Source organism: Convolutriloba macropyga, chromosome 11 (genome assembly GCF_964194025.1).
Source record: "Convolutriloba macropyga chromosome 11, txConMacr16.3, whole genome shotgun sequence".
NCBI classification, from domain to species: Eukaryota; Metazoa; Xenacoelomorpha; order Acoela; family Convolutidae; genus Convolutriloba; species Convolutriloba macropyga.
In genome coordinates, this window is record NC_134478.1 from 51281532 (window position 1) to 51308674 (window position 27143).

A 27143-nucleotide genomic window follows, 5' to 3' on the forward strand; every position below is an offset into this window, starting at 1 on the left:
CTTCTAATCTCTTCATTTGGTAAACAATTAATTCAAAAATTGTGATGAGCGGTGTCGGAACATTATGTGCAAAAGCACATTACCGAGCCTCCTTGTTCAATAATTTTTTTTTAAATTTCAAATCACGTAAAAAAATTTCTAGAGCAATTTCTTGAGTGTGTATGAGATTTTTTTCTTTTCTTAATGAAATGTTTGATATCTTTTTCAGACCCTGTACCGTTTGCTACTTGAAGAAGTGAAAGACATGCCACAGATAATTGATCACGTCTTCAATGGTGTCCTTCTTAATGAAGTACACAGACATGTGAGTGAGTTGTATTATTCTGATTTTCTGGACTGCGCATCACTGTTCAGCACTGAATCAGAGAGTTTCAGTACTGTTACACAATACTTAATAATGTACAATACTAGCTATCAGATATATCTTCTGATAGTCATAGTACTAGATAATAGAAATCTAAGTATGAACGTGTTGTTTGATTTTTTGTCGTGATCATTTTAAATTATCACGGGTTTGAAATGTAAACAGTTCATGGAAAAATAGTTAGTGTTTTGTATTATTGTACAATACTGATCATGGTTCTCTCTATCAAACGTTGAAGACCATTTTAGGAGGTCAAGGTGAGAGTGGGAGCAGATAAACATCATCAGGAGGTGATGAAATTTGTGGACTTCATTGAAAATACGAATTCGCTATTGGATAAAGAGGCTGAAATCATCATGAACCCGGTAAGGGAAGTTTTATGAAAAACAGTTTAAGGGTCATAATTTTACCCAAGTGTAAAATAGAACTTTGATGTAGAATTTGAAGAAATATAATAAAGATTATTAGTACATGAAAAAGGTGGATGATGTGAGATACACTTGAGTTGGTAATATTATCGTCGGACAATCGTTGATGTTTGAGTATATCTATCTTTTTATTTGCTCTCGGACGAAGTTTGAAGCAATTATTGTAAACGCGTGTGTCTTTATGCAAAATTTTTGCTTAACCGTGTTTGCAAAACTTTCTTTGACTTCTCAAGTGACTTTTTCACGCTTCTTTTCTTCATTTTTGAGTGATCTCAATAGCTCTCTCTACGAAGTAAAATTTGTTGCTAAAATAAAGGCGATTATAGGAGGAAAGTACAAGGGCTTGATAATCGAGTGGTGAATGCTTCTTTCGAGAGTTCGAGATGTCCGGGTTCATCCCCACTCCATCGTTTTTATGCGATTTTTTTCGCGACCAATATTTTGTCTGACGCTTTTAACTTTTTCTGTCCCAGTTGCTTTTTTTCTAGGCCTATGCCTTAGTTGTTGAAATGTACGATTTGTTTTGAGGAGGCATAAATTCATGTTGTGAAGGGCGGTGCTCAATCTTAAGAGTTTGACCCCTCTCAGTCACCCCCCCCCCCCTGTTCCTTCATTTTTACATATATGTTTTTAACATCTGATCTTTTTTGAACACATGATTTGTATGCAGCTAGGGGTCATAAAGGGCACTTGGGATCATGGGGGCAAACATAATAACACATACCCAATGCCATCATACCCAATGCCAATATACCCAATGCCATTATACCCAATGCCATTATACCCAATGCCATTATACCCAATGCCATTATACCCAATGCCATTATACCCAATGCCATTATACCCAATGCCAATATACCCAATGCCATTATACCCAATGCCATTATACCCAATGCCATTATACCCAATGCCAATATACCCAATGCCATCATACCCAATGCCAATATACCCAATGCCATTATACCCAATGCCATTATACCCAATGCCATTATACCCAATGCCATTATACCCAATGCCATTATACCCAATGCCAATATACCCAATGCCATTATACCCAATGCCATTATACCCAATGCCATTATACCCAATGCCAATATACCCAATGCCATTATACCCAATGCCAATATACCCAATGCCAATATACCCAATGCCATTATACCCAATGCCATTATACCCAATGCCATTATACCCAATGCCATTATACCCAATGCCAATATACCCAATGACATTATGCCCAATGCATTTTGATATTTTTGTTCATTAATCCGACTACTAATTAGTAGTGGCTATTACAAGTATGTTTTCATGGCATTTTTAATTGAAAAATTATTTCTCATTAAAAGTATTATTAAAAGTTTTTAATTTTATGGTCTGTGTTTCAGACGACTGATTGCATCACCGTGTTTTTCAATCAAAATCCCAACGTGAGAAGTGCTTCTTTTCTCTACATGGCCGACAAAACTGCCTCAGCGTAAGTGTTGATTTTGAATACATTTCTTATTCGCTTAAAGTTTTGTGTATTTTTTCATATCTTTTTGCTTTTTCCACTTTTAGTTTCCGAGTTTTCTCATTCACTTATTCAATTGAATTGAGTTTTGATTGCTTTTCTCTTACTGGGCTACAGAAACGGTTATTAATGCAAAACTGTCAATGGTTTTATAACACCAATTGGGTGTTTTTATACAGCACGATATAATATAAAAAATAGCACGTAAAAATTTTAGCGCACTAATCTGGCTGGGGCTGCGGTTGGTTGGGTGGGAGTGGAATAGATTCAAAATGGTTAAACTGAGAAGAAAAATATGTAACACCTGTTGAATTGGAGTATGGAAGTTCGTGAGAACAGGGGCTAGCTATACTTGATATGAGTATGAATTTCACGGGAATTCAATTTATCAACTTAGAAGCAGATATATACATAAAAATCTAATCTACTGAAAACAGCTTTCCAAATTTGAAAGTTTTTTTGTACTTAGATAGAAATCAGAGTTTTAATCAGAGTCTTTCCGTTTACAAGTTTGAAGGCAATCAGGGTCAAAGCGTCAGTCCTATCTTCTGACAATCTGTGCTATTTTCTGTATACTTTGTCACTTTTCCACTTTTCCTTCTAATACGTTTAATTTCAGAATTCTTCGGTCAAATATGGTAATTTATGTTTTCAGTCTCCTGACTCAGGGTGTTAAACTTCACAAGCGTGAAATATTTGAAGTGATTCCCTACCCACGTAAGTATCATTGTGAACTATATATGATATGAATAGTTATTTTTTTTGAATCTAATGTAAAAGTAATCTCTGTTTAAGGAGAGAGAGATGACCCCAATTCGCCAGAATATATTCCAAAACCAGAATTTTACATTCGTTCCGAACTTATTAATCATTTTTACGACTATTTTCTCAAAGAATTTTCAAAAATTAGAGCTGATTTCAGTCGTTCTTCTGAAATTATTAATCGTCCTCGAATAATTGGTTTGACCAAATTCAAATGTGAGGAAAAACTCGGCTCTACTTTTAGCAACTGCTGTGCAATTTTAGACAATTTTATTTTGTATATTTATCCACAATTAGCCGATTCTTCGGACGTTTTAGAGATCGATTTACGTTTTGTTTATAACGTTACCTTAATTGAAGCGAAAAGAACACAAGGAGATTTCTTCTCAACAGAGCATGTTATTAAAATTGACTACTTTAAACCACATGAAAATACTTTTCCCGTTTTAAAACTTCAATTTGGCGATGAAACTGAAATGCTGCACTGGAAAAAGCTTCTTTCTGATTGGATAAACGTCACCCAATCACCGCTGCTTCATCGCCAGCCAATGGAAAGACATTTCTCAGGAATGTTCTGTAATTATGCTGTTGCGATTTTGATTGGTGAAAAACTGATTACGCCCATTTTTACAACTGAGAATAAAAAGCAATGGCTCCTTTCTTCCATCGATCAACTGTAAGTAGTCATTGTTTTTTATAGCTGCGAAGCTGTAAGTTGAGCGTAGCTATATTGCGGTTCTCTTGGTTCTTTTTACGACTCGAAGAGGAGTATTGGAGAAGTCCTTTTTACGACGCGAAGAGGAGTATTGGAGAAGTCCGTTTTTTTAATCAATTTTATTGGAGTGATTTTTGAAGCGGGAAATGAAAAGCGTGAAAAAATTTGGAGTGATTTTGGTGCTGAACAAAAGTGAAGAGCGGAGCGAAAAGAGAGTGGTTTTTGTTCATACCGCTGTTTTTGAGAGAGCGAGAAATTGATGTGTGAAAAAATTTTCTCTAAGCGAGCGAAATTTTTTTGTTCACGTGCGGCATTTTGAAGCAGTTTTTTTTTTTCATTTATTTTGCTTACTTGAGGTTTGGTTATGATTTTGTTTTAATTTTAGGCTGGTTTCGGTAGTGGTTTGAAGATTTTTGGAAATTCATATGAGTTTTATGATAATTCGGAGGTTTTTGCTGATTTTCGGGCTAATTTTTGCGTTTTTTTGACGATTATTTTGTTTTACTGGCTCAAATGGGTATTAAAGAAACCCCATGTACTTGAGCAAGTTTATGATAACAATTGGTTACAGTTTTGTGGGTAAGAATCATTTTTTTTTGTTGAGAAATATGACAAAAAATGGCGAAAATTGGAACTATTTTTCTTAATTTTTTGCAGTTTTTCGTTTTTTTTTCTGTTTTTAGCAAAGTTTCTTAGCCTATTATGACTTGCCTATTGTTTTGTGAGCATCTGGATACCCTATTGACTGAAGGGAATTTTTCTTTGGATTTATATGCTTGTGAAATATTTAGTAACTTTTTCCAGTTTTTCAGTGAAAGTTGTTTTTAAGAGCTTTTTTTCATAATTTAGCTTAAAGTATTTTTTTCTAAATTCACATAACTGGTTTTTTAATTACTATTTTTTTGATGAACTTATTTTTGCAGAGATAGTTTTTTCGGGATCTCAATTTATAGCAAAGTTTGATCAGATTTTTGATCATATTTTAACAGATTTGATTTTATTGTTTTCACTATTATGTTTCATGGTTTTTTTCAAGATAATCATAAATTAGTGAAGGCGTGTTTTGTTTGATGAGTAATTGGATGGCGTTAAATGGATTTTCACTTCGAGTCGTTTCCGGAATTCTTCCGGCTATGTTTTTTTTTAAGATCTGTTCACACATTTTCTTGATTTTTGAAGTCAAATTGGAGTAGCGATTTTGGTCACGCCGAAACAGGAAGTGGAGCGAAAAAGCGAGCGGCTTTGCGGCGTGAAAATTTTTGCTCTTAATTTAAAGCGGAGTGAGAAAACGGTAATTGAACAAAAATTCGCTTTCTTGCTAGTGGTTTTTTGTTCATATGCGGCAATTTCCCTTTGATTTTTACTGTTTTTTCATCTTTTTGGATCGGATTTGTTTCTAAATGGTTTTCCCAATCCTTTCATAGTCCGTTCTAGGACTAGTTGTCTGTTTATTCAATGAAAATTGTTTGAATTGTACGTCAGGACTTGTCCTGCTATGTTTTTTATACAGGAAGTAGATTTGTTCACGCGGCATTTTGACCTAAAAGCGAAAGTGAAAAAAGGTGGCTCGGTGAACAGATTTTCGCTAAGCGAGAGAAGTTTTTTGATTATGCGCTGAGTTTAGTGAATGACTTTTTGACTTTGAAAAATAGTTTTTGACTGAATTACACATATAGATAGCCGTTTTTTCGTCTAAGTGGCCCAATTTTTTTGCTTTTAATTTGGTTTCTTGTAGAAATAAATTTTATTCGATATTTAATTGAAATGTCAACCCCGGAAATTGATACCAAAGTGTTTTTGCAGAGCCTGAAAATGCGTTTCAAGTTGAAAATTGGCACATAATTCTTGATTTTTTAGTTAATTTTTGGCTATTTTTTATTTTAATTTCTTGATTTTTGGATCTTTTAACAGTCTTTTTTCTCAAAAATCAGTTAATATGGCAAATTCTCTTTGATAATTCCTATACTCAACGCCTCTTTCTACTTCGATGTAATTTTGTTCCATAAAATTGTACATATGCTAATCCGATTTTGGTTGTTTCTTTTCGATTTTCGTCAGTTTTTCGTTTGTATTTTGGTTGTAATTGCTAGAAATAGTTTTTTTGTGCAACATGAGGGACCTTAATTTCCTTTAAATAATAATTCAATAATTTTTTGGCGTTAAATTTTGAAAAAACAGTTAAAACTTTTTCATAAATGCAGTCTTAACTTAAAAGTTCTTTGACCATTTTTTTGCAAATTGTTTCAATGTTTCGTATTTATGAATTCTGGTTTTTTTTTCGTTTTTGGAGGATAGATAAGAAAAAGCAGAATTCTCTTCAGGAGGATAGATCTTTGTATCGGATGACTAGTTATCTTTTTTATGTCTTGAATGCTGAACAATGAAATGAATTCGTTTTTCTTGAATTTTTTAAATCGATTTTAAACTTTCAAAAATCAAGAATGTCTTTTTGTTACATTTTTCTTTACATTGTGTCCATATTTACATTTTGGTTAGTATCATTCTAGTTTTGTCCTGGCAGCTACATTTATTTTCGGTATATTGATTTTTTAGTAGTGAAAAATGAATGATTTCAGCTTTTTCGTCATTTTCTTTCGATTTGCAATTGATTTCATTCAACTTAAGGCAGTACTGAGAGTTTGATAGCAAGCTTTCTCCAAAATGTCTTTTTGTGACTAATTACTACAGCTTTCTTCCAGCCTTGGCTTTAATTTTAACGATTTTTTGCCTTTGAATATTCTGCTGCTTATGTCTTTTCTATGATCAATTTTATTTTTGATATTGTATGAAATCATGTTGTTTAGCTTATGTACAAGGAACAGGTGTGTGTTGTTTTTTGTCCTAATCGTAGTGATTAGGAGTGTACTTATAGGTGTTTTCTGATTCTTAAATTTGAGCTTTCTTTTTTGAAAAGATTTAACTTAGTTTCTAAGATTTTTATCTGCCGTTTGCTTTCGCGATCTTTTTCAGATTAGAATCATGAATTAATTGAGGGCTAGTGATAACCTTGTCAGCTTTTTCAAACTATCAGGTTCTTGACCACCTTAATTCGTATTTTTTAACGTTATCAAACGTTTTCATTGATATAAAATTTTGCTGCATTTTGTTTTTCTAGTTGACAGTGGTTTAAGTTTCACTAATTTTTAGAGCAGACCTGGAACGGTAGTGAGTTAATGGTTTAATACAAAAGTTAGTGGCTTCCGTTGCAATTGCGTTTTTGTTAGTGAAGTTCTGACGCTTCGAGTCGCTTCCGGAATTCTTCCGGCTATGTTTTTTGTTCCGTCGTCTGACGCTCTTTTTTCGTTTTACATTTGTTCACACCGCAAAGCTGAAAAAGTCAAGTTTTCTGAATGACTTCTTCCTCTCACTAACGGCCCTTGCGCGCGTGACGTCATTTCTCACTCGCTTTTGCGAAAGTTTTTAGGTTATTTGCGTGATTAGATTTTGATCATTCGTGACTTACCTCACTCAATGACTTTCGCACTTTAAAACTTAAGTTTAATTTGAATTTGTTTAAGGTCAAAGGAACTCCTATGTGCAGTAAAGGTCCCTAATAAGAGGCTTCTGTGGAATGAATGTCTACAAGCTTTATTAATTTATCGCTGAACGTTTTTTAGCCTAGTTTTTTGAGCGGCGTCGATTTTTTTTTTCAATTTAGATCTGTATATGTTTCTATCTCTATTATACGGCACGCAGGTCTGTTCTTTCGCAGCTATTCCGGCAATCTGCCGGCTATGTTTTTAAATTAAAGTTTGATTTTCATCAATTTGGTTTTTAATTGGAGTGGAAAATAATTTTGCGGCTCACTACAGTATAATAGAATTACGTACTGGGCGGTATATCGCATCGATATGGACCGAAAAAAAAAAATGATTCCAAATTTCTCACGAAAACATTTACTGCATCTGATTAGATTTCAAGAATCGATTTTGCTATCTTTCTATTTTCAACGGAAATAGTAAATCAACACGAATAGAAATTTTAAATTTATGGATATATTGTTCCACAATTGGGTCATTACGACGCAAAACGTACACTTGTAATTTTGGGGGCTGCTTGAAAAACAGAGACCATATCTGGACGCATTTTCTAACTTTACATTTCTTCGAGTGAAATATTGATACGGTAACCATTGACCGCAGTCAAAAATTATGCATTATCTTTGCCACTCATGTTCCCGGATAACGTAACCTACAAACGCTTTCCACTCAAAACTGCCTAAAAATTGTACTCTTCGCTTGAGATTGAATTTCTTGGTAACAAGGAGGCTCGGTAATGTGCGTTCGCACATAATTTTCCCACCCCGCTCATCCGAATTTTGACTTAACTGTCTATCGAATGATGAAGAGGTAGGACACGTTCAAAAATTCACTGATCGAAAACATTCACTGTTCGAGTAAAACAAATTATTGTAAACTCATATAACTACAAGAATTAAATATTGCAGCATTAGATGTTCGTTGAGACCTGCCATTAATGAGACTACGGGTCAAGAAAACCTCAAGAATATAAACATAAACAGACTAACGTCGGAAGAATTGCTCTCGAACCACCAGCGGGGGTATAGCTGAGAAATGTTTTCTGGGCGCAAAAAACGACCCCATAGTTGATCGAACCTCTGAACTCCAGGTTGGGAATCGAACATCTTTACCAATCGGCCACAATGCTTTTGATTTCTTTTCACTCACAATCGTCTTTACCAATGATGTTTATTTCAGAACGATAACTACTTAGATCACTCAAAAATGAGTTTAATGACTCAACTGAAGTGTCAGAAAGTAACTCGAGGACAAAAATTGTTGTGGAACAAAAATGCAAAAACATTCAAGCACAAGTTTTGCATGAAAAGAACCAACACTTTTTACAATAATTGCTTCAAACAGTTCGAGAGCAAATAATAAGAACAAAGATATCAATTACGGACGAAAATCGACATCTTTTTCTGAAAAAGAGGTCTTAGTTACAAATTCCGAACAGTCTAACCTAAGCAGTTTAACTTTATTTACTAAAAAGCCGATTGGATCTTTCTATAGCGAGAGTAGGCAACAAATCGACAAAATGGCAAAAAATTCAAAAATCCACTGAATTATTTGAAACCAAATAACTTTAAAAGTCATAACAAGCATGATCATTCAACCCATTTGTTTTACTGGAAAGACTATGGGTGCTATCACTAATGAGACCTAGCCACAAGTTGAGAGAAATAAGATGAATAATTTGGCAAAGAACAAAAATTCAGTAACTTTTTTGGAACAATTATTCACAAAGTAATGAGGACCATGAGTTAAAACAAAACCACTATACAGATCAAATTTTGTCACACAATCACTAGACAGATGATGGGACAGTTTATTAATTAGACTAAAGCACAAGCTGACACAGTAAAACTTTATTGATAATCTCTGATAATGTTTCAAAAATTCAATGATAATCTTAAAAATGATGTATATTCAAAGACATGAAAGTAGTTAGGCTTAAACTTGTTTTGTTTGGCGTTTATTTATTTAGAATTTAATTTATAAGACTGCTAAGGGAACAAGGTTATGAAAAAACTTTTTGCTGCCAAAAAACCACATGAACTTTACTTTGAACAAGTAAAATTTTTGTTCATTGGACGTCATCTGAAAATCAATTGGTCTCTCATTAATTGAACCTCCAAGTGAAAACATACTTGTCTGTAAAATGGATGAAAAGTGATGTTTAAAAGGACAGCAAACCGAATCATTTTTCATTTTGAAAATCCACGATTAGATCAAATCTGGTGCGTGGCTGTTGAAAACACCTAATGAATCCAAATTATTGCGTAATAGGTAATTTTTGCAAAATAAAATCTTAATATATCGAAAATAAACGATGTTTTCTTGCTAAACATTAAAGTAGCGAAAGCAGCGGCAATCTGTTAATTTCAGAACCTTAAATTAGGAACCAGAGGCAATAATTGACCTGACCTAAGTAATCAAAGATTAGCATTTTATACGTCTGTTATACCGTTCAATTTGAATAAGAATTGGATAAAGACGCATGTTTTATGCCGTTGTTCCTTGAGAAATTGAAAAAAACTGAATATTCGAAAAATTAGCCAAAATTTTATCCAAAAGAATTCGTTCAAACCATTCAGCAACTCACATTCATCTTTTAATGTAAAAGCAGTAAAAATTTTTGTCAGCAATTTTACCTTGATTTTTGCGAAATTTTTCAAATTTTGATTAAATTTTACCAAAAATGTGAACGAAACATCAGAAATGAGCCTAGTGTTCACAAAACATCATTAACGCCTCAAAACGACTATTATTATTTCTTAATTTGATATTCTACGGTCGACAAGATTTCTAATGATACCACACACAACTCTTTGATGAATGTATCGATCGGAGAAAATTGAGTAAACAAAAAAAACCAGTCGAGCCTATAGTTCCTCCACACAAAAGTGGCGTTGGAACAAGTGAACATTTTTTTCGCTGAAATACTTTTGTTTGCACTGAAATTGTCATTTTGGCTTAAAAATAACCCGGAAAGATTTTGCTCGAACTGCTGATTTTGATTGCAAGTTTTAGCAGATTTCTTTTTGTGGCAGGTTTATATCTTTTACCTGACAAGTTCTTTTTACCATTGTTTTTCAATGAGTAATAGTTCTTGTAATAGTTGTATTTCAATTGTTTTCACTGGTGAAGCCAATTAAATTCTTTTTTTTTTGAAAAAAAAATGTTAAATGACCAATGTATTGCCATTTGACCTAAATTTCTAATTTCATTCGACGGCGATTGATAATTTTAATCAAGCGATGCCAACAGCTAATTTATTCGTCATAGTAACATTGAGAATAAGTAAAAACAAGGAGACTGGGTATTGTGTGTTCGCACATAATGTTCTGACCTTGCTCGTCCTCAATTTTGACTTAATTGTCTACTAAATGAAGAGATTGGAAGATACACACAAATAGATATCTGAGTGACATAATCGATACAAACCTAAACTACTAAATGAATTATATAATGCAATGTTTTAAAGAATTTATGATGACTGCCATCAGTAGCAATGTAAACGACCAAATACATAAAAACTTAAAATGTTTAGATAAAGTTAAAGTTTAGTTTAAAAGTACGTTGTAGCGAAGCCTAATGCCATCAGATAAACCAGAAATAGGCAAATTGAGTTGTAATTAACTACGAAGATTATGCATGTCCTTTACATAATGGGACTATTTATCAAGTTAATAAAAATAAGAGTTTTTAAACCTAATCTCAAAAGTAAAAATAAACTTTTAAAAAATATTTGGATAAATTTACTTATAGTTCCTCAAAAACCATTGGGCGTTGTTGCTGGTGAGACTACGCTATAGGACAGGACTGAAAAATAACTGCAGACAAAAGTTTTAGTTTTGATGCCATTGAAATCATCAGCCACTATCTGAAAAATATATATTGTTTTTTTTTCAATTATCAGTTCTTTTATTTAAGTTAACAAACGATTTAAGGATTGCATTGGTTCAATTAGGTTTCACTTTAAAATCATTGAGACATGTTGTTAACACGAATATTTTAAAGGACAACAAGAAGAAGCACAAAAATTGATTTATTCACAATATTTTTAAGAAAACGCATAGTGTGCAAGATCTAGAACATCGGTTATAACATAAACAGTAGGGAGGTTGAAATTTAAATTGCGAGAAGGCGGGTAGAACTTTTCACCGATGAGACTAAGTTTCATATTGACAAGAACAAAAATGGGAAAAGTACGAAAAAACTGCACATTTTTTCAAATAAATTCAATCAAAATCAACAAAACCCTTAGCTAAGCACTGACATCATTGAATAAATTTATTAACCGCTGAAAAGTAAAGTTTTTGGGACCTATAATTAATCATTAATAGATTACATAAAGAAGAATGATTACCGGCGAAAAACTGGAATTAAAGAAGTTGCGACAGAAAAGTCTGGTAGTAATTAAAATTTCCAAACATTGGACATGTTAAGTTGTTCTCTTAGTATTGAGATAAAGCGAGTTTTAGAAAATCAACTTATTTGAACTTATATATAAAAATAACTAAATGTTAAAGACAACTTGTAGGTTCAGAGCCATTAAAACCTGAATTTTTAACGAAAAGCATTTAACAAGTTAATTTATACCTTGATTAGCAGCATATGATAATTCATTAAACACAATTAGTCTCAGGACTACAAAAGGACAACAACTACTGGCAAAAACCGAGAACTCAATAGAAAAGTAGAAGACGAAGCTATTGAAGCGATTAAAATCATAAGCTATGATAAGCTATTTACTGATAACCTTCTTTATGTTCAGCTAAGACTCTCTTCAACGCCAATGAGAACTTTCAATTTTGTGATAGCCTGACAAGACTTCGAAAAAGATTTATTATCCAGTAATAAGCATATGGGACCTATCATTAGTATTATTGACCTACAATTTTTCAATAAAAAACGGGTTGGAAAATCTAGTATAACTCAATTTTTTTTTTCGAAAAAAAGAACTATCAAAGAGTTAACAGTCATTATGTATGCATTTGAAGCATTATATATGTTCCCTTAATCTTGTTTAGGAAGTGAGTGTTATTTTAATGTGACCAGATATAGGCAAAAGACTAAAAAGGCAACAAATGCACGCAAAACATAAAAAACATGAAGTCATAAAAGACATGAGCGATGGTTCCCTGAAATTAAAATAATATATCATTGGCTCTCGTTCGATCGTAATTGGGGGTTTATTTTTAACGGAACCTTGATTTGAAAAGTGTTTTTGTCTCTGAATGACATGAGAAAAACTAAAATTGTGAAAAGAATAAAAAACCAGCTCTCGAATAGAATTCTTCGAATTCTTTAGATTTTAAACGTCCGATGAGACCAAAACTAGCCTTTTTACCGCTGCTCGTCATTCAGGGACACACAATTGAACCATAATTTACTGTAAAAGAAACGATTTTGAATGGACTTTAATACAAAAAAATCTACAATTGAGCAAATATGACGCTAAACGAACATAATCAATCCCAAATGCGAAATATTCATAAAAGTTTTAAATCTCGATAACTCCTTGAATAAAATGATTTTAAATTTAAATATCAAATTCCACGCTTGAAGGGCCTTCTAATGATACCATTCACGATTCTGTTTGAAGAATTTTTTGATTGACCAAAATTTACTGAACAAAAAAAAAACCCATTTGAGTATATAGCTCTTCCCACCGCTAAGTGGGATCGGAGCAACTAGCTATGCAAAAGGACAGATGGAGATATATTTGGCCAAGATCAGTTATGCTAAAGTCGTTTTTGAAGTCAAACAAAAATGCTGATTAAAAATTGTGCTGGAAGTTAGATGACTACCACTTAAAACACTTCAAGGAGGGACTGTAAAGTCCTCACGCCGCTGTGAGATCTTCATACGCACAATTTAGTCAAAATCTTCTTCCGCAGATTTCCCGTGCATTTTTTTCAAACTCTACGGCTCTAAAATAGTTGTATTAATGAAATTAATGCGTTATTTTAAATGTTCTTTTCTTGTAAATTTTGCGTTATCCATTCTTTAATGAAATTAATGCGTTATCCATTCTTTTCTTGTAAATTTTATCAAAATTGTGGTTCGTGTGTAACTGAATGGTTTAAAGAATATGCAAAAGAGTGAAGAAAAATGGTGTATAGATGTACATCATCGACTCTTTATTATGTCAAGTCGCTCAATGACCCTTAAGAGTAGATTTGGTGCCACCCCTGTGTATTAATTTCTGTTCGCCATAATTGGTTCGCCAAATTTTTACCTAATTGCTGCTAAAGTTGCTGTCACTTAACCTAGTTTTCGGCTAATGTTCAATTCCCCCTGACTGACAGTTCATCGTACGTTCTTTTGAAGGCCCGAAAAGGAGAGGAACTTTGTGAACGACTTCAGTTTCAAATGCGACATGCCACGACAGCCATCATCTATTGATTCGCATCATCAGTTCTCGAAGCTGACTTCACCAGCTGCGTTCTTACAACTTCTAATCAAATTCACAAAAGATCACCTTATGGTGCCGGCCAGATTCATCCATAAAATCCAGAGCTCAGAATCGAACCAGTCCCTGGTTGCCGCTGGTTTGGATTCGGTGACCTCAACTTTGTCCAGAAATTATTCCGAAGTCTCAGATGCTGTCAACAGTTTATCAATAGCGTACAAGAATACGTTGATGGAGATATTTTGGTACTTTAAAGTGCTCGTCAAAAATTCAGACATAGCTGTTGAAGAACTTGTCGAATGGCTTGCTGTGAACAAATTTTGCAACGGACTTTTCAGCTGTGAGACTATGACGAATATGATTGATTTTTTCGAGGATTTCTTCCAAGTAAGTTACCAGTCCATTAGATTATAAATAAACATTAAATTTATTTGCTTGGAAAAGATGTGTCATCATTCGAATTTAATTTTTATCCAACATTCGTTGTTAGGCGTTGCGAGCAGATATTGTTTTAAAAAATGTTTCTAGATTTTTAAAAGTATTTAAAATATTACAAAAAAATTCAATGGCTCATATATTTTATTGAATTTGATTGAAATATAGAGGAGCTGTTTTTATATTCAGACAGCTGCTCACTCGCAACCCTCTTGTATAACTTGGTAGGTGTTCAAAAGATTTGAAACCATTTTTTTGAAAATTGAAGCATGGATCTGTTCAGCTGTTTACATATAAATGAGGTTTATTTTCCTTTTTTTTCTCTGCTGGTTGAATATGACCATCGATTACTTATGACTCTGTAATCTACATATTAATTAAATTGGTGAGCATTACTTTTTGTTCCGAAAAATAAATTGCAAATAGAGCGTCTGATCGAATCGTCGATTAATTGATTAATTTCTTCACATATAATTTCAAAACAAAAGTGATCACGTGGAAAGAAAAAATTACAAAATGGCAGATGAGCTTCCTTCTCTAATTCTCATATGTTTCACTTATATATTTTTCCTTTTGATGTAACTCATTGTGGTTATAGGTTGAAGAGAACTTTGCGAAACAAAGAGAGAAACAATTTGAGTTGATCAAGATTCAGCTGGAACGCATACCAAACAGGACGTCAACAATGCAAGGTAAATATTTTAAACATTTCATCAGTGGGAATGTACTTACTAGTGGGAAATAAACATGTCTTTATTATGCGGTTATATATTCATGCACTTGTCATGTTGCCGCGATACATGTTAACAACATTATAAGGCAGAAATTAAAGAAAACCTTATTGGCAAATAAGTGCATAAAAGTCCCTCATGTTACTAGGTGGCGGTTGTTCCTATCGGTTCTACTTCTTTTCACCACGATTTATTTAACTCCCAATAATTTGACACCAAATTTAGTACCTTATATATTCATCCCTCGGTCATTTAGCCTGCAATTTATTCACAAAGAAAAATAACGAGACGCACAAACCGTTTTTTTTCAAATGGAAAGATCTAGGCCTTAAACATACTCTCCAAGCAAACATAAGTGAGTTACTCAAAACAAACCTTACCGTTCGCTTAAGAGAAAACTCATGGAGATCCAGGTAATTTTGCTAGCAGCTCAGCTATGCAGGTTTAGCTAAATGTTGCAAACCTGGGTTCCCAATTCGGGGTCCCGTCATAATTAATGCCAGAGATCAAATTCCCTGAGAGTCACTACAGGAGGCTTTGAAGTTACTCCATGAGGACGCAAGGAAAAAACTTAAAATAATACAACAATAAATACTAATACAAAAATAAATTCAAACACACACTTATGGCAATAGCCCTAAGGAAAGAAAATGGCCATCAGTTTCGTTCTTGGAAACCTCCATCATGTTGTCAATCCCTCTGATACTTTTCATGGGGTATTTTTGTACAGTTGAAGTATTCAATTTCAGTTCCTGTGCGGCAGCATCTTTTTGTAAATTAGTCAAAGTTTCCAAATTTTGGGTTGGGATCAGATCCAGTTAACAAGGCTTTTTTCATTTGTGCCTAGAATAACACCATACAAGAAAACCAGAAGTATTCACATTTTTGAATTAGTTACAATTGTCCTATTATGAACTAGATGAGATAACTGATTCCCTAATGGTTGTAATTCCGAATTGAGTAATTGAGTCGCTTGCCTTATTGTGCTTAAAGTTATGAGCCATTATATTACAAGTTAATTTTCCGGGTGAATGTAATGAATGAGGTGTGAAAATGTTCTTTGCACCTTTCAGTCATTCCACGCTGCCGATTTTACTATTCTCCGTTTAATGGACTAGTTAGAATTGATTCTGTCTGATTTATCCTCATTTATAGGGTTTTAGATTTCGGAGTGAAACAACTTAAGGGAAACTATTGCAAGGTTAAATAATTTAGGGCTGAATAAAATGGGTTTGAATCAGGGGTTGGAAAAACATGGGTGAAACAAAATCACACTCTTTCTTACTCTCATCGATGAGCAACAAAAATCAGTTTTTTTGGTACAATAAAGGATACAACTCATGAATCTATTTTGATATATTGAGTTTCTGTAAAAAGTTATATGATCGACTTGGACTTGCAAAGAAAAATTTTATATCTATTTTGTCATAGAATTACACCTTTAAGCTTCTATGAACATGATATGGGTACTCTAAACGAGAAAAGCAAATATTTTCGATTTGTGGTTACGCCGACATTGAAAAGTTACTTTCAGGGGGTTTGGATAAGGTTCCTACAAGGTAGAAGTTTTCGGCAACTTAATTTCTAAAAAATTCCTTTTGTGAGACGGCGCGAATTACTTTCAGCGTTGTGCCAGATTGCTTTCACTTCTGTACCGAAAACGTTGTCCAATTGATTTTGATCCCATTAAAACATCTGTTACCATAATACACAATATTTGAAAATTGTATGCAACAATTTCCAAACCTGTGTGGATAGAATTGGAAAGGTCCTTATTTGGTTTGAGAATGCAAATAAGCAGAATTTGAAAATTTTTAGCAACAATAAAGGTATATTGTAATGTATGTGATTTTTTATCGCACAAACGGTGGTAACCATGTTTGGAACGTTTAGCATACCAGATTCACTAGCTATAGAGACACACTCTGAAAATTGCTTGTTATATCTGTTATATGTAAAAGTCATCGTGCTTTATTGAAGAAAAAGTAGAAGGCCAAAAATTAAAACGTTTTTTTTAAATATTAAATGGCTCAAAAAAGTTGTGACAGCCTTGAACAGCGAATTGCGCAATTAGTAGCATGACAGATGAGGAAAGACATGAGGATGAAGAAAGACAAGTATGAGATGATTACATTACACTAATTATGTTAAACAGTATAAATTGTCGATATTTAAATTCTCATACCTTATTTCGCCCCTAATACCAATGTCTATTTCTTGATTTTGGCGGGTATTTTGTCAACTGTGGTACAAACTTTTGATCTCACTTTTAGGGTGGTTATAGAAATTGGTCTTGCTCCTGAACAATGTTTGTGAAATAACCATAGACTTGGACGTTCAAAAATGTTTTTTAATTGCTCTCATACGAATTTTAGCAATTATATAAGTCCTATCGGTCTTTTTAGGGCATTTTTTGCTTGACCGATCTTTCGTCTGACCCATTTGACTTTTCGTCCTCAAAAACGGGATAAACAGGTAGAGCACAGTGGTCATTAAGTTCTCTTAGAGTCTTTCAGCTCACTAGTCACCAAGTATGCGATTCACAAACTGTTTTGTTTTTGGAGACTTATTTTTATTTAGAAGTTGCCCCCCTCCCCCCACATAACCCCCCCCCCCTCACTTCACCCCCAATATCCCTACCCTGTACATCGTTCAGGCCGTAAGGGCCTCGTGCAGCCAAAGATCCCCCTCCCAGCGTTGCCCCCCCCCCTCCCGCGCTGCGCTCACCTCACGCCCCTTCAATTAAGCTAAAGCTAGCCTCACTAAACCGTGGTAGATGCTAGATGCTGACAAAGCCAACCGCTCGCCGGTCGTTTTAGAGCAATTCGCCCGACGTTAGTCGGCTATATTTGCTTTTTTAGTTCTCTTTATTCGCCACGAATGGTTGAAGTACAAGCTGGCGAATGACTCTGAATATGAAAACCTTCTCGAACCTATCAAGTTGACAAACCCGCCCGATTTCACCAGATGGACATACGGAGATTTGGTCGAGGAACTCTATAAAGGTATCCAGGGATCCAGCGGAAAGCAGGTGAAAGCTGGAGAAGGGTCTGGAACTTACCCTACCAGTGCGAGCAGCAATGAAAGTCTCGACAGCGTTATTGATTCAGAAAATCATACATATCTTCTGGTTGAAAGGTTGACATACAATAAACATGTCATCCGGATCTTGCCCTATTCTTGTCATATAGATCCTCAAGTGCTACCAATGTCGGTGCTAATGCAATGTAGGGACTTTCTGCTCGCTTTCCAGATGTTGGTCCTCTTGCAAAAGGTGAGGTTTGAAACTATAACTGGATCAGAGTATCGTTCATGCTCGAGGGGGTAACAAAATGGTGCTGTTGCTCTAAAGTTTGGTTTTGCAACATCATATGTGCCCTTTCGGCTACTTTTGCTTGAAAAATTTTGCCGCAAAGCGATAGCTGAGGCTATTATTGGCCTTCTCTTGGTTTTTTGCAATCCAAAGTATTTGGATTGTAATGGTGTCCTGTCTTTATTAAGATCTTAAGATCTGGTCACAACTTTTTTCTACTTTTTTTGTCAAATTAGAGTGGTGATTTTGGCCACGTTGAATTAGTAAAAGGAGCGAAAAATCGAGTAGGTCTGATGCCCGATTTTCTCAAACTAGCTATTTAAAGTGGAGTGAGAAATTGGTGTTTGGACAAATTTTCGGTTTTTTTAGGGATTTTTTTTTCACGTGCGGCAATTCGATTTCTGTTTTTCGTGTTTCTTCCCTTGGGTGCTATTAAAAAGAAACATATGTGATCTAACTGCTCCTGTTGGCAATTTTCTGAATTCACCAATGGGCAGTTTTAGCTTTTTTATGACTCTGAAACTATTTGTATTCATAAAATATTGGTGAGTATTTGAATTTGGCCACTTATTTTGAATATTTCTCGTGTCTGATCACTTGGTGTCATCAATGACAGGTCTTTTTTGGTTGCTAATCAGACATAAATGAGCACAAATTAATGGCGTTAGTCCATAACTGGCGGTTTTCATGACTTTGAAACTATTTGTTCTGAATAAATGCCAGTACAATTGTTAGTTTTTCTTGTATTTGTTAAACCTTTTGTTGTCTCATCTTTTAGTTGCTTTAGGGAAAGGTCTCATTGGGTCCTATTACAAAGAATGCTGCTCTAATTATTTTTTTCAGGTCTAAAGCTATTGATTTCATCGACCTTAACAATAATTGTTTACAAGAAATTTTCTCGATTTGAGTTGTGCAAGTTTTTTGTCACTTTGTTGTCTCATTTGTTAGTTTCAGTAATGACAGGTCTAATCAAACTCTACGGTTGCTTAAATTAATTGAATTATTCGTTTCAGGTCATAGCTATTGCTTTCTATTGATCATTAGCTGTTCGTTTTCAGAACTGGGTATAAGGCAGTTCTTTAGTTCTGGCAAAATGTGGTTATATTTTTGTTGTATTATTGTTTAGTGTCATTTATGACAGGTTTCATTGGTTTTTTCTCAAAAGTTAACTGACTTTCATAGGAATCAATTTTTTTAAATCGACGCTTCATTTGAAAAACGAAAGCTAGTTGTTTACTCGCAGTTTTTTGTTTCTTCTGTGGTATTATAGTTCACTACAAAACATTTCTCATTGACCTTGCAGTGTGTCACGAAATTGTTCGATTTTTGTTAGGTTTTGCATATATTTTTTTCTTTGACTGAGGTACCGTTTGTTTTTGAACTCCGCTGCTTTTCAAAAATTTTCTGATTTATTCCGATTTCCTTTGTTTTTGTTTTTTTCCCCTAGGTTTTGTAGGGTGTTGCAATCGTTCTACGTATACGTAGGGTCAATATTGTTAAAGGGTGTTATTTTTTTTGTTATTTCTCAAACACTAGATCACGGAAAACAAAGTTTTCAATTTTTTTTGTTTATTGAGTTTCTGTTTATTTTTTTTCTTAAAGGGTCATCGTTTTGTTGCCTCGTTTTGTTTGTTAATGCTGTAAAAAATTAATTTTCAAGTCTTTATTTATTTCAAATCTTTCTCAAAAATAACTTCATCACTCTAAAATTGACTTTTCTTTAATTCAATTCTCGAGATGAAGTCAAGTGTGTGAGTGTCACTCTAATTGAAGGGAATTTGAGGGCAGCTAATAGGAGCAGCAATACGTTAAACATATTCCTATTCAAAATTTAACATCTCAGCATTTAATAAAAAAGAAGTTTCTTTTTCGGCCTGTTTCTTTTACTATGTTTTTGAGACTGCCGATCTATGAAACTGTTGCGGCTATTTTCTGGCAATCTGCTGTTTTTCGGCAATGTTTTTTAGTTGTGGCTGGATTATCAAAACTTATGTTTGCGATTAAACTTCTGACTGTTTATTAATGGTTAAAAACTGTACGCTACAGGAAACCGTAAGTTTTTTTACTAAAGTAATTCGTTTGAAGTCATTTTGCCCAACTAGCGTTTACCAGAAAATGAACGCAAGTGGCGCAGTTCACTTCTAAAAGTGAAATGAAAAGTGGGCCAAAATTGTTGTATTTTTAAAATTTTATTATTGGTTTATAATAACTTCTAATGACGTCATTTGAAGCCCTCTTAATGAACTTAATCACGCTCCTGCCTGGAACTGAAGCATTCTGGAATAGATTCGAGCTCACACTAGTTGCAGAGCACTTTTTCGGACGTTAGTCGGTTGTTTTTCAGTATTCTAGATTATAAGGTGCTCTTGAGGTTTGGTTTGAAAAATTGCTTTTATATGTAATATCGGTAAACCTTCATCACTTCTGCTCACATCCTGATGTTGCTGATCTGCACAGATTACTTCTGATGTTGCAGCAAGATTGTTTGAAAATTGATCGTGTTTTGCAGAAAAGTGTAAGTTCTTTGTTTTGTACTAACTATTTGCCCGAAAATATTTTGACATTGTTTGTTTTACGGGGTCTGCGCAAGCGTGGGTACCCCGACATTGGACCAATACTAAAAGCAGCATCTCTCTCATGCAAGCTTAGTCTGTTGCAAAATTACACTAACTCTTCTCACGATCTTGAATTTGAAAATATCTTATAGCTCATTCTCTTATTCCATCTTATTTTTGAAGGCTTCATATATCTAGCTATGCTTACTTGAACACGTGCTTCCTTGAGCTAATTCTAATTTCAGTTCTAAGCTGTTTCATGCTTATCTTGTTTCTGTTTGCTTTTACTTTGCAACCGTCTGTCAAATAGTTGATGATATGCAGAAAATTTAGCATTAAAAATCTTATTTCTTAGTTCTGACAGAAAAGTTAGTGAGTTGTGTGTTTAGGGAAAGCGAGACACAGTGTTCGATGTTGACTATGCCAAACTGAAATGGGACTCAAAGGAAAAGAGGCCGGACAAGTCGGAGAAAAGTTAGTCCATAATTTTTTGTATTAATCTATGGCAATACAGCTGAAAGGTCGGCAGGATTTTTTGTATAAAAAAATTGAGCTGAAACTCTGGTGTGACAAAATTCCTAATTTCACGAATAATTTTTATGTCTTTTGAAAGTTGAATGAAGAAATTGCCTACGGCCTTATTTTCCTCCGCAGACTGACTTTAGTTAGAGTGTGATGTCATCAGTTGCCCAGAAACATCTATAAACGGTGAATGAAAAATGAAATTTCTAGAGAATCAACAAAAATATTTTTAAAAAATTCTCATTTTTCGGCGTATTTTTAGAAGATGGGCTCGTCATTCTAATTGTTAACAAAAAGCCGACAAGTGACGAAACAGCCGTTCAATATCAATTAAGCACAATAAAACAAAAATTTTAACAAAAAAAATTTGGTCGCTTTTTTCCGTATTCCAATCTCTCGCTCGCTCTGACATAAATGCTGTATCGGTTGATCAAATTGTTTGGTCAAATATGAGCGTGCGCGTTTTTTGGCGTGATAGCCGAGAGGTAAGGTGTGTGCCTCACACGCCAATGATTGAGACTTCAATCTCCTGCCTCCGTGAAGCTGTCTGTGTGAGGATGAGCTCTTACTTAATCATAGCTTCAGGTTGACCATAGCCTGACCAATGTGGGCTGCAATGTTGGTACCACGTGAAAGTTTTAGACGCAAAAAACTGGCTATAGTCACCAAAAAGAGCAATGCTGCTAATGAAAAGATCAATCTGAAATGTGGGGAATAATAAGAAAAAGGGCAGCTGAGAACAGGCTGCTGTAGGCCTAATGCTGTTCTGCTGCGATTACGCAGGAACCTTAATAATTATTATTGTTATTGTGTGTCTCCTATTGCAATTTAGCTTCAAAGAAAGTTTTCCAATACTCTTCTTAGTGTTGGAAAATTAAAGCCACGTACAAAATTCAAGTTGAATATGTCACGAAATTTTGAAGTTGATATGGTGAAGCTTTGAAATTTTAAAGCTTTGATATGCTGAAGTGATGAAAAGAACATGGGTATTTAGATAACGAAATAGAAATATGAAGGAAGCACTATCCAAAGTTGAAAAAAATTATCCCAAGAATTTTTAAGTTCCTGGACTTTACAATCAGACTCACTGCCAGCAATATGTTGAAAATGAAATAAGCATAGCATAGAATCCTACTTAAAGCCTATCAAGTAAAATACATATACAGCCAAGAACAGAAGAGAGGCAAAATTTCAGGATTTGGAACCCAGTGGCATCCAAAATTTATAGTTCCAACCTCCGATCCTATTTGACTGATTTCAAAACCGACTAAAATTGGTATCAAGTAATCCGAGGAAGCACGTAATTTTGCGAAGTAATGGTTAAGTGACTCTGCATGAAGTCACTGAGAACTTCTGGAGTTTATCGAGAACCGCGAAAAGGTTCGAGATATTAAGTCAGAATTCCGAAGTGACTTCTGCAGAGTCACTTAACCATGCTGAAAACACCATGACCCATTCAAATAATTGCAGGTTATGTTTTGTGTTGCAGCCAATTTGTTTTTCAACTAAGAATGAAAGAAAATGTGCCCTAGAAAATGGTAAAGTTAAATTGAAATTGATTTTTTTCGTCGTCAAATATGACTAAATTTTTCGAAAAAATGGCGTGCTATATTTTGATCAAAACGCACGTGTATGTTGCTTTAATGAAGCCCAACAATTGGGACAAAGAGGGTAATGATTTTGTTTTAATGGTAGAACAATGCAAATTGGCACAAAACAGCCAAAAATGTTAACATCATTTCTAAATTAGCCAACAGTTCTAAGATATTGTTCAGATATGCATGTGATAAAAACAAAAAATGACCATGTTACACATGAATTCAAACTACCAAGCAGTAGCATATACTTATGGGCAAACATGTGGTAAAGTTATTAAATGGCCTAAATAGCAAACTTTAGGAACCCTTATACTGTCCACCAAATTAAACAGAAGAACAGCCATTCTATGTATTTTCCGCTCTTGCAAAAAAGTTTCCTGGTGCTGATCAAAAATTGGTAACTAAACGGTCACTCACAAAAAAAACTTGCCTCGGAGAAAAAATGCATTAGTTTTATTAGTATTTTGCGTGGTATCTGCGAGATAGGAGCAAGTGGAGTTCACACTTTGTTCAGAAGTGTACACTTGATTGACGCTCAGAAAATTAGAGCTATTCCATAAAAAAGATTTTTTCAATCAGATGTGTCCTGTTGCTAATAAGTTACCTTTAAACCTTCTTAAGCAATAAACATATGAGCTGTGGATTGCTTTATGAAACTGAACAACAATTTTTGGAGTTTCGAGAAATTGATAGCGATGAACCCTGATTTTGTCTTCAAGTTGCAGACCTCTAAAAAGCGTTCGTAACGACTCTGGTAACGTAAGTGCAATACCTAAGCGGTGATCTGCTTTAGCGTTACCATTGAGAACCACTTAAAAAATGCAACCAGAGAGCTCACGAAATTGGAACTATCGCAATGAGCAAAAAAGTCTCGGAAATCATTCTCTTAGATTTGTGTCCTTGAGACATTTGTCAACAATTGTAGAACACAAAACTCAACCAGCTAATTTATTTAGAAATTTTATCTTCCAATTGTTTTATTGCAAACAAATATAATTTGAAACTGAAGTGAAGGACAATTTGCAGACGTTACGGAATGGTGAATTTGGCACAATTATCTGTTCCCGCGATAAAGGTGTGAATTGTTTAAAACATTTAACAAATAAAGATTGCAGATGAAGCCTACCTGATGCTGACTTCAATTACTCAATCTTGGGATGTCAGTACAATTCACCCAATTCCATTTTACCTAACGCCAACCTTAATTTACCATATAGCTTAAATTACCAGAACGACTTCTTAGCTACCTATTTAACTTAATGGCCCGTGGGACTTGATATGAAACTATCACAAGCGAACATGGCATTGGGTAACGTGACATTGGGCTAAATGGCATAGGGTAAAATGGAATTGGATGCATTGTTATGTTACCAATTTTGTGATAGACATTTGTGGAAAGCAGTTGCCATGAAAAACTAGTGATATTTTTCTAAATAGGCTGCCAAATCTATTAATAGTTTAATAGCCGCCGTCAGCCTCTCAACGCCTATTATTTAGGCGCTCTCCTTTATTACAATTTAAAGAATTTGAATTGTATTGGGGCGCTGTCATGTTTTTTAAGATCTGTTCACACATTTTCATGATTTTTTGAAGTCAATTTGGAGTAGTGATTTTGGTCACGCCGAAACAGGAAATGGAGCGAAAAGCGATTGGTTTTGTGGCGTGAAATTTTTTTGCTCTAATTTGAAATTAGAGTGAGAAAACGGTGTTTGAACAAAAATTCGCTTTCTCGCTAGTGATTTTTTGTTCACATGCGGCAATTTAACTTTGATTTTTACTGTTTTTTCGATTTTTTGGATCGGTTTTTTTCTAAATGGTTTTCACAATCCATTCATAGTTCATTCTAGGCCTAGTCTTTTGTTTGAACCAAATTTTCTTTTTCGCTAGTTGTTTTTTGTTCATATGCGGCATTTCTACATTGATTATCAGTTTTTTTAAAAATTTTTTGACCTGATTTGTTTGGAGACGATTTTCCCATTTCATTCATAGTCCGTTGTAGGTCTAGTTTTTGTTTAGTCAATGAAAATTTTTTAAATTTTGCGTCAGGAGTTGTCCTGTTATGTTTTTTTAATTCGCTTTTCCTTTTGATCACGATTTTCACGTTTGACTTATGACTTACTTCACTCACTGTTTCAACCGAATAGATTTTAAATTCCTCAAGCATTCAATTACGTAATGTGGTGAATACTGTGAAAGTCAGAAGAGCAAAATCAAAAGAGATGGGATGAAAAGCCCTGTCATTAAGTCATTGATAATTAGGTTATGAAAGTTTATTAGAGTTATTGCTAGCTGACATTCGTATTAAGCTTTTTAGTTTTCAATTTGGAAGCTGAATTAGGTACAGTTTTAGAAGCTAACTGAAACTTCACACGAAATTAGAACACTTTTTGACACTGAAAAAAAACAGAAAAGACTCAGTCAATTTGTCTCTTCTCTTTTTTCTTTTCTGCTTCAATCCCGATGTGCATTAAACGCGTCACCGGTGGCTATTTTCCGGCAATCTGCAGGGAAAAACGATTAGTATTGTTTGCGAAAAGCAATGAGTAAACTGAGCGCCGCGTGAAATTAGAGAACGAGGAAAAATAAGGACCTTAGAATTTTTGCAATTAGCGAAGAGGGCCTGCAAATTGTCGGAAATCATAAAAATAAATTAAATTTCGACAAATTGGCTGAATTATGTTCAGAATACTTTATTTGAAACTGGAACTACTTGTAGTCCTCTTTTTGACCTAGGACGATAAGTGCAACAGTTTCTATGGTCAATGAGTTCTACGATTGTGGTTAAAATAGGTAAAGAAAGAAGGATTTCCTGAAAAGCTATTTTTTTTGTATCATAAGCCTTTGTTCTAGCGAAAGTGGATGAATCATTTAAGAAACCATCATTCATTTGTAAAAGGAAAAACAATACCTTTATTTTAAATAATTATAATAAATTGTAACAAGAGATATCAAAATTTGAGTGAACGGAAAAGTTTGAGCAAATTAGTGAAAATCAGCCGATGTTCACGAAACTTAAACCTCAATAACATATAACCACAATAATATAAGTTTCTGGCGGGCTTTTGAGACTTGTTGATTTATATGATCTGACCAGTTTAATCTTGTGGTAAGATTTTTCCACGATCTGTGACGAAATGGAATCTGTTCGTATGTGGCGAAATGGAATCTGTTCAAGCTCTTTCTCTTCCCGTAGTGCGGTTAGTTTTATATATCGGACTAGGGTTTTCTGATAACATTCTAGGGTTTTCAATGGTGCCCATGGTCCTCTCAGTGGACGTGAACTGTGCTAAACTGCAAAAGCGGAGTAGCAGTGGAAATGCCGCCACCGCATCCACCAATGACTCAGCCTCTTCGTCATCTGGTGGTGTCTCTCTCTGTCTGTCACACTTTGACCTCTACTTCGGATCTGTGTCTTCTAAGACCGCTAAATTGAAGCAGTACATGAAAGACAAAACTGTTGATAAAGAAAAATGGTAAGATACTACAACAATTTGTTGAGCCATATTTTTTTAATGTTCATCTCAAATGCTGAATTCCAGTCAAAAATTTTAACGAAGTAAAAGTAAAGCAGCGCACTCAAAGTATGTAACATTGTGTGTATGTGAAATAAGTTTTTAGCAATTATATTAGTCCTTTGATCTTTTTAATGCAAATTTTTTTGACCGATTTTTTTTCTGAGCCACCTGAATTTTCGTCCTCAAAAGCGGGACAAACATTAACGCTCGGAGGTCATTAAGGGCTCTTAGAGCTTTGCGCCTTACCAGTCACTAAGAATGCGATTTGAGGAGACAATTTTATGGTGTTAAGGGTGGTTCTTTCTCTTAAAAGTTTGACCCCCTATATCACCGCTTGACAGTTGCTTGAGAGAAATTCGCCCAACATAAATTGGTTGTTTTTGATTTTCACCTCAAATGCTCAATTCCAGTAATAAATGTCAGGGAAGTCAAACTAAAGCAGCGCACTCAAAGAGTGGAAAATTATGGAACATTCATTACGTCGCCAATCCTACATTTTGAGCAAGCATATTTGCTTTCTGAAGTCAGCGTTGTCCGCTCTCCCATGTTTTAAGATAGGGCTTTATAGGCTTTCGCGGACAACAATAACAGCAAGGGAAACTAGTTCAAATTCGCTCAAGTTTGAAGGAGTTTGCCGAGTCCGCGATTGCGGAATTTGATGGTGCGCGAGAAAACCGGACAGATTTTTGCCACTATTATCCGCAAAATTACATTCCTAATATCCGCTCTAAGGTAACTGGTTTCCGCGGTTTAATC

General features: G+C 34.5%; 1 protein-coding gene across 7 annotated transcripts in view; it reads left to right on the forward strand.

The window, feature by feature from the left end:
- The first annotated feature begins 211 nt into the window (after positions 1–211).
- Positions 212–27143, forward strand: part of LOC142349752 (uncharacterized) — a 69795-nt gene continuing 42863 nt past the window's right edge. For all 7 annotated transcript variants that reach the window (XM_075401500.1, XM_075401501.1, XM_075401499.1 and 4 more), the window contains exons 1-10: positions 212–304; positions 613–729; positions 2175–2263; positions 2955–3016; positions 3095–3737; positions 13637–14105; positions 14752–14845; positions 17746–18158; positions 21142–21226; positions 26114–26345. In XM_075401500.1, coding sequence (XP_075257615.1) covers positions 245–304; positions 613–729; positions 2175–2263; positions 2955–3016; positions 3095–3737; positions 13637–14105; positions 14752–14845; positions 17746–18158; positions 21142–21226; positions 26114–26345 — 2264 coding nt within the window. In that variant the 5' untranslated portion in view covers positions 212–244. The remainder of the gene's footprint in view (positions 305–612; positions 730–2174; positions 2264–2954; positions 3017–3094; positions 3738–13636; positions 14106–14751; positions 14846–17745; positions 18159–21141; positions 21227–26113; positions 26346–27143) is intronic.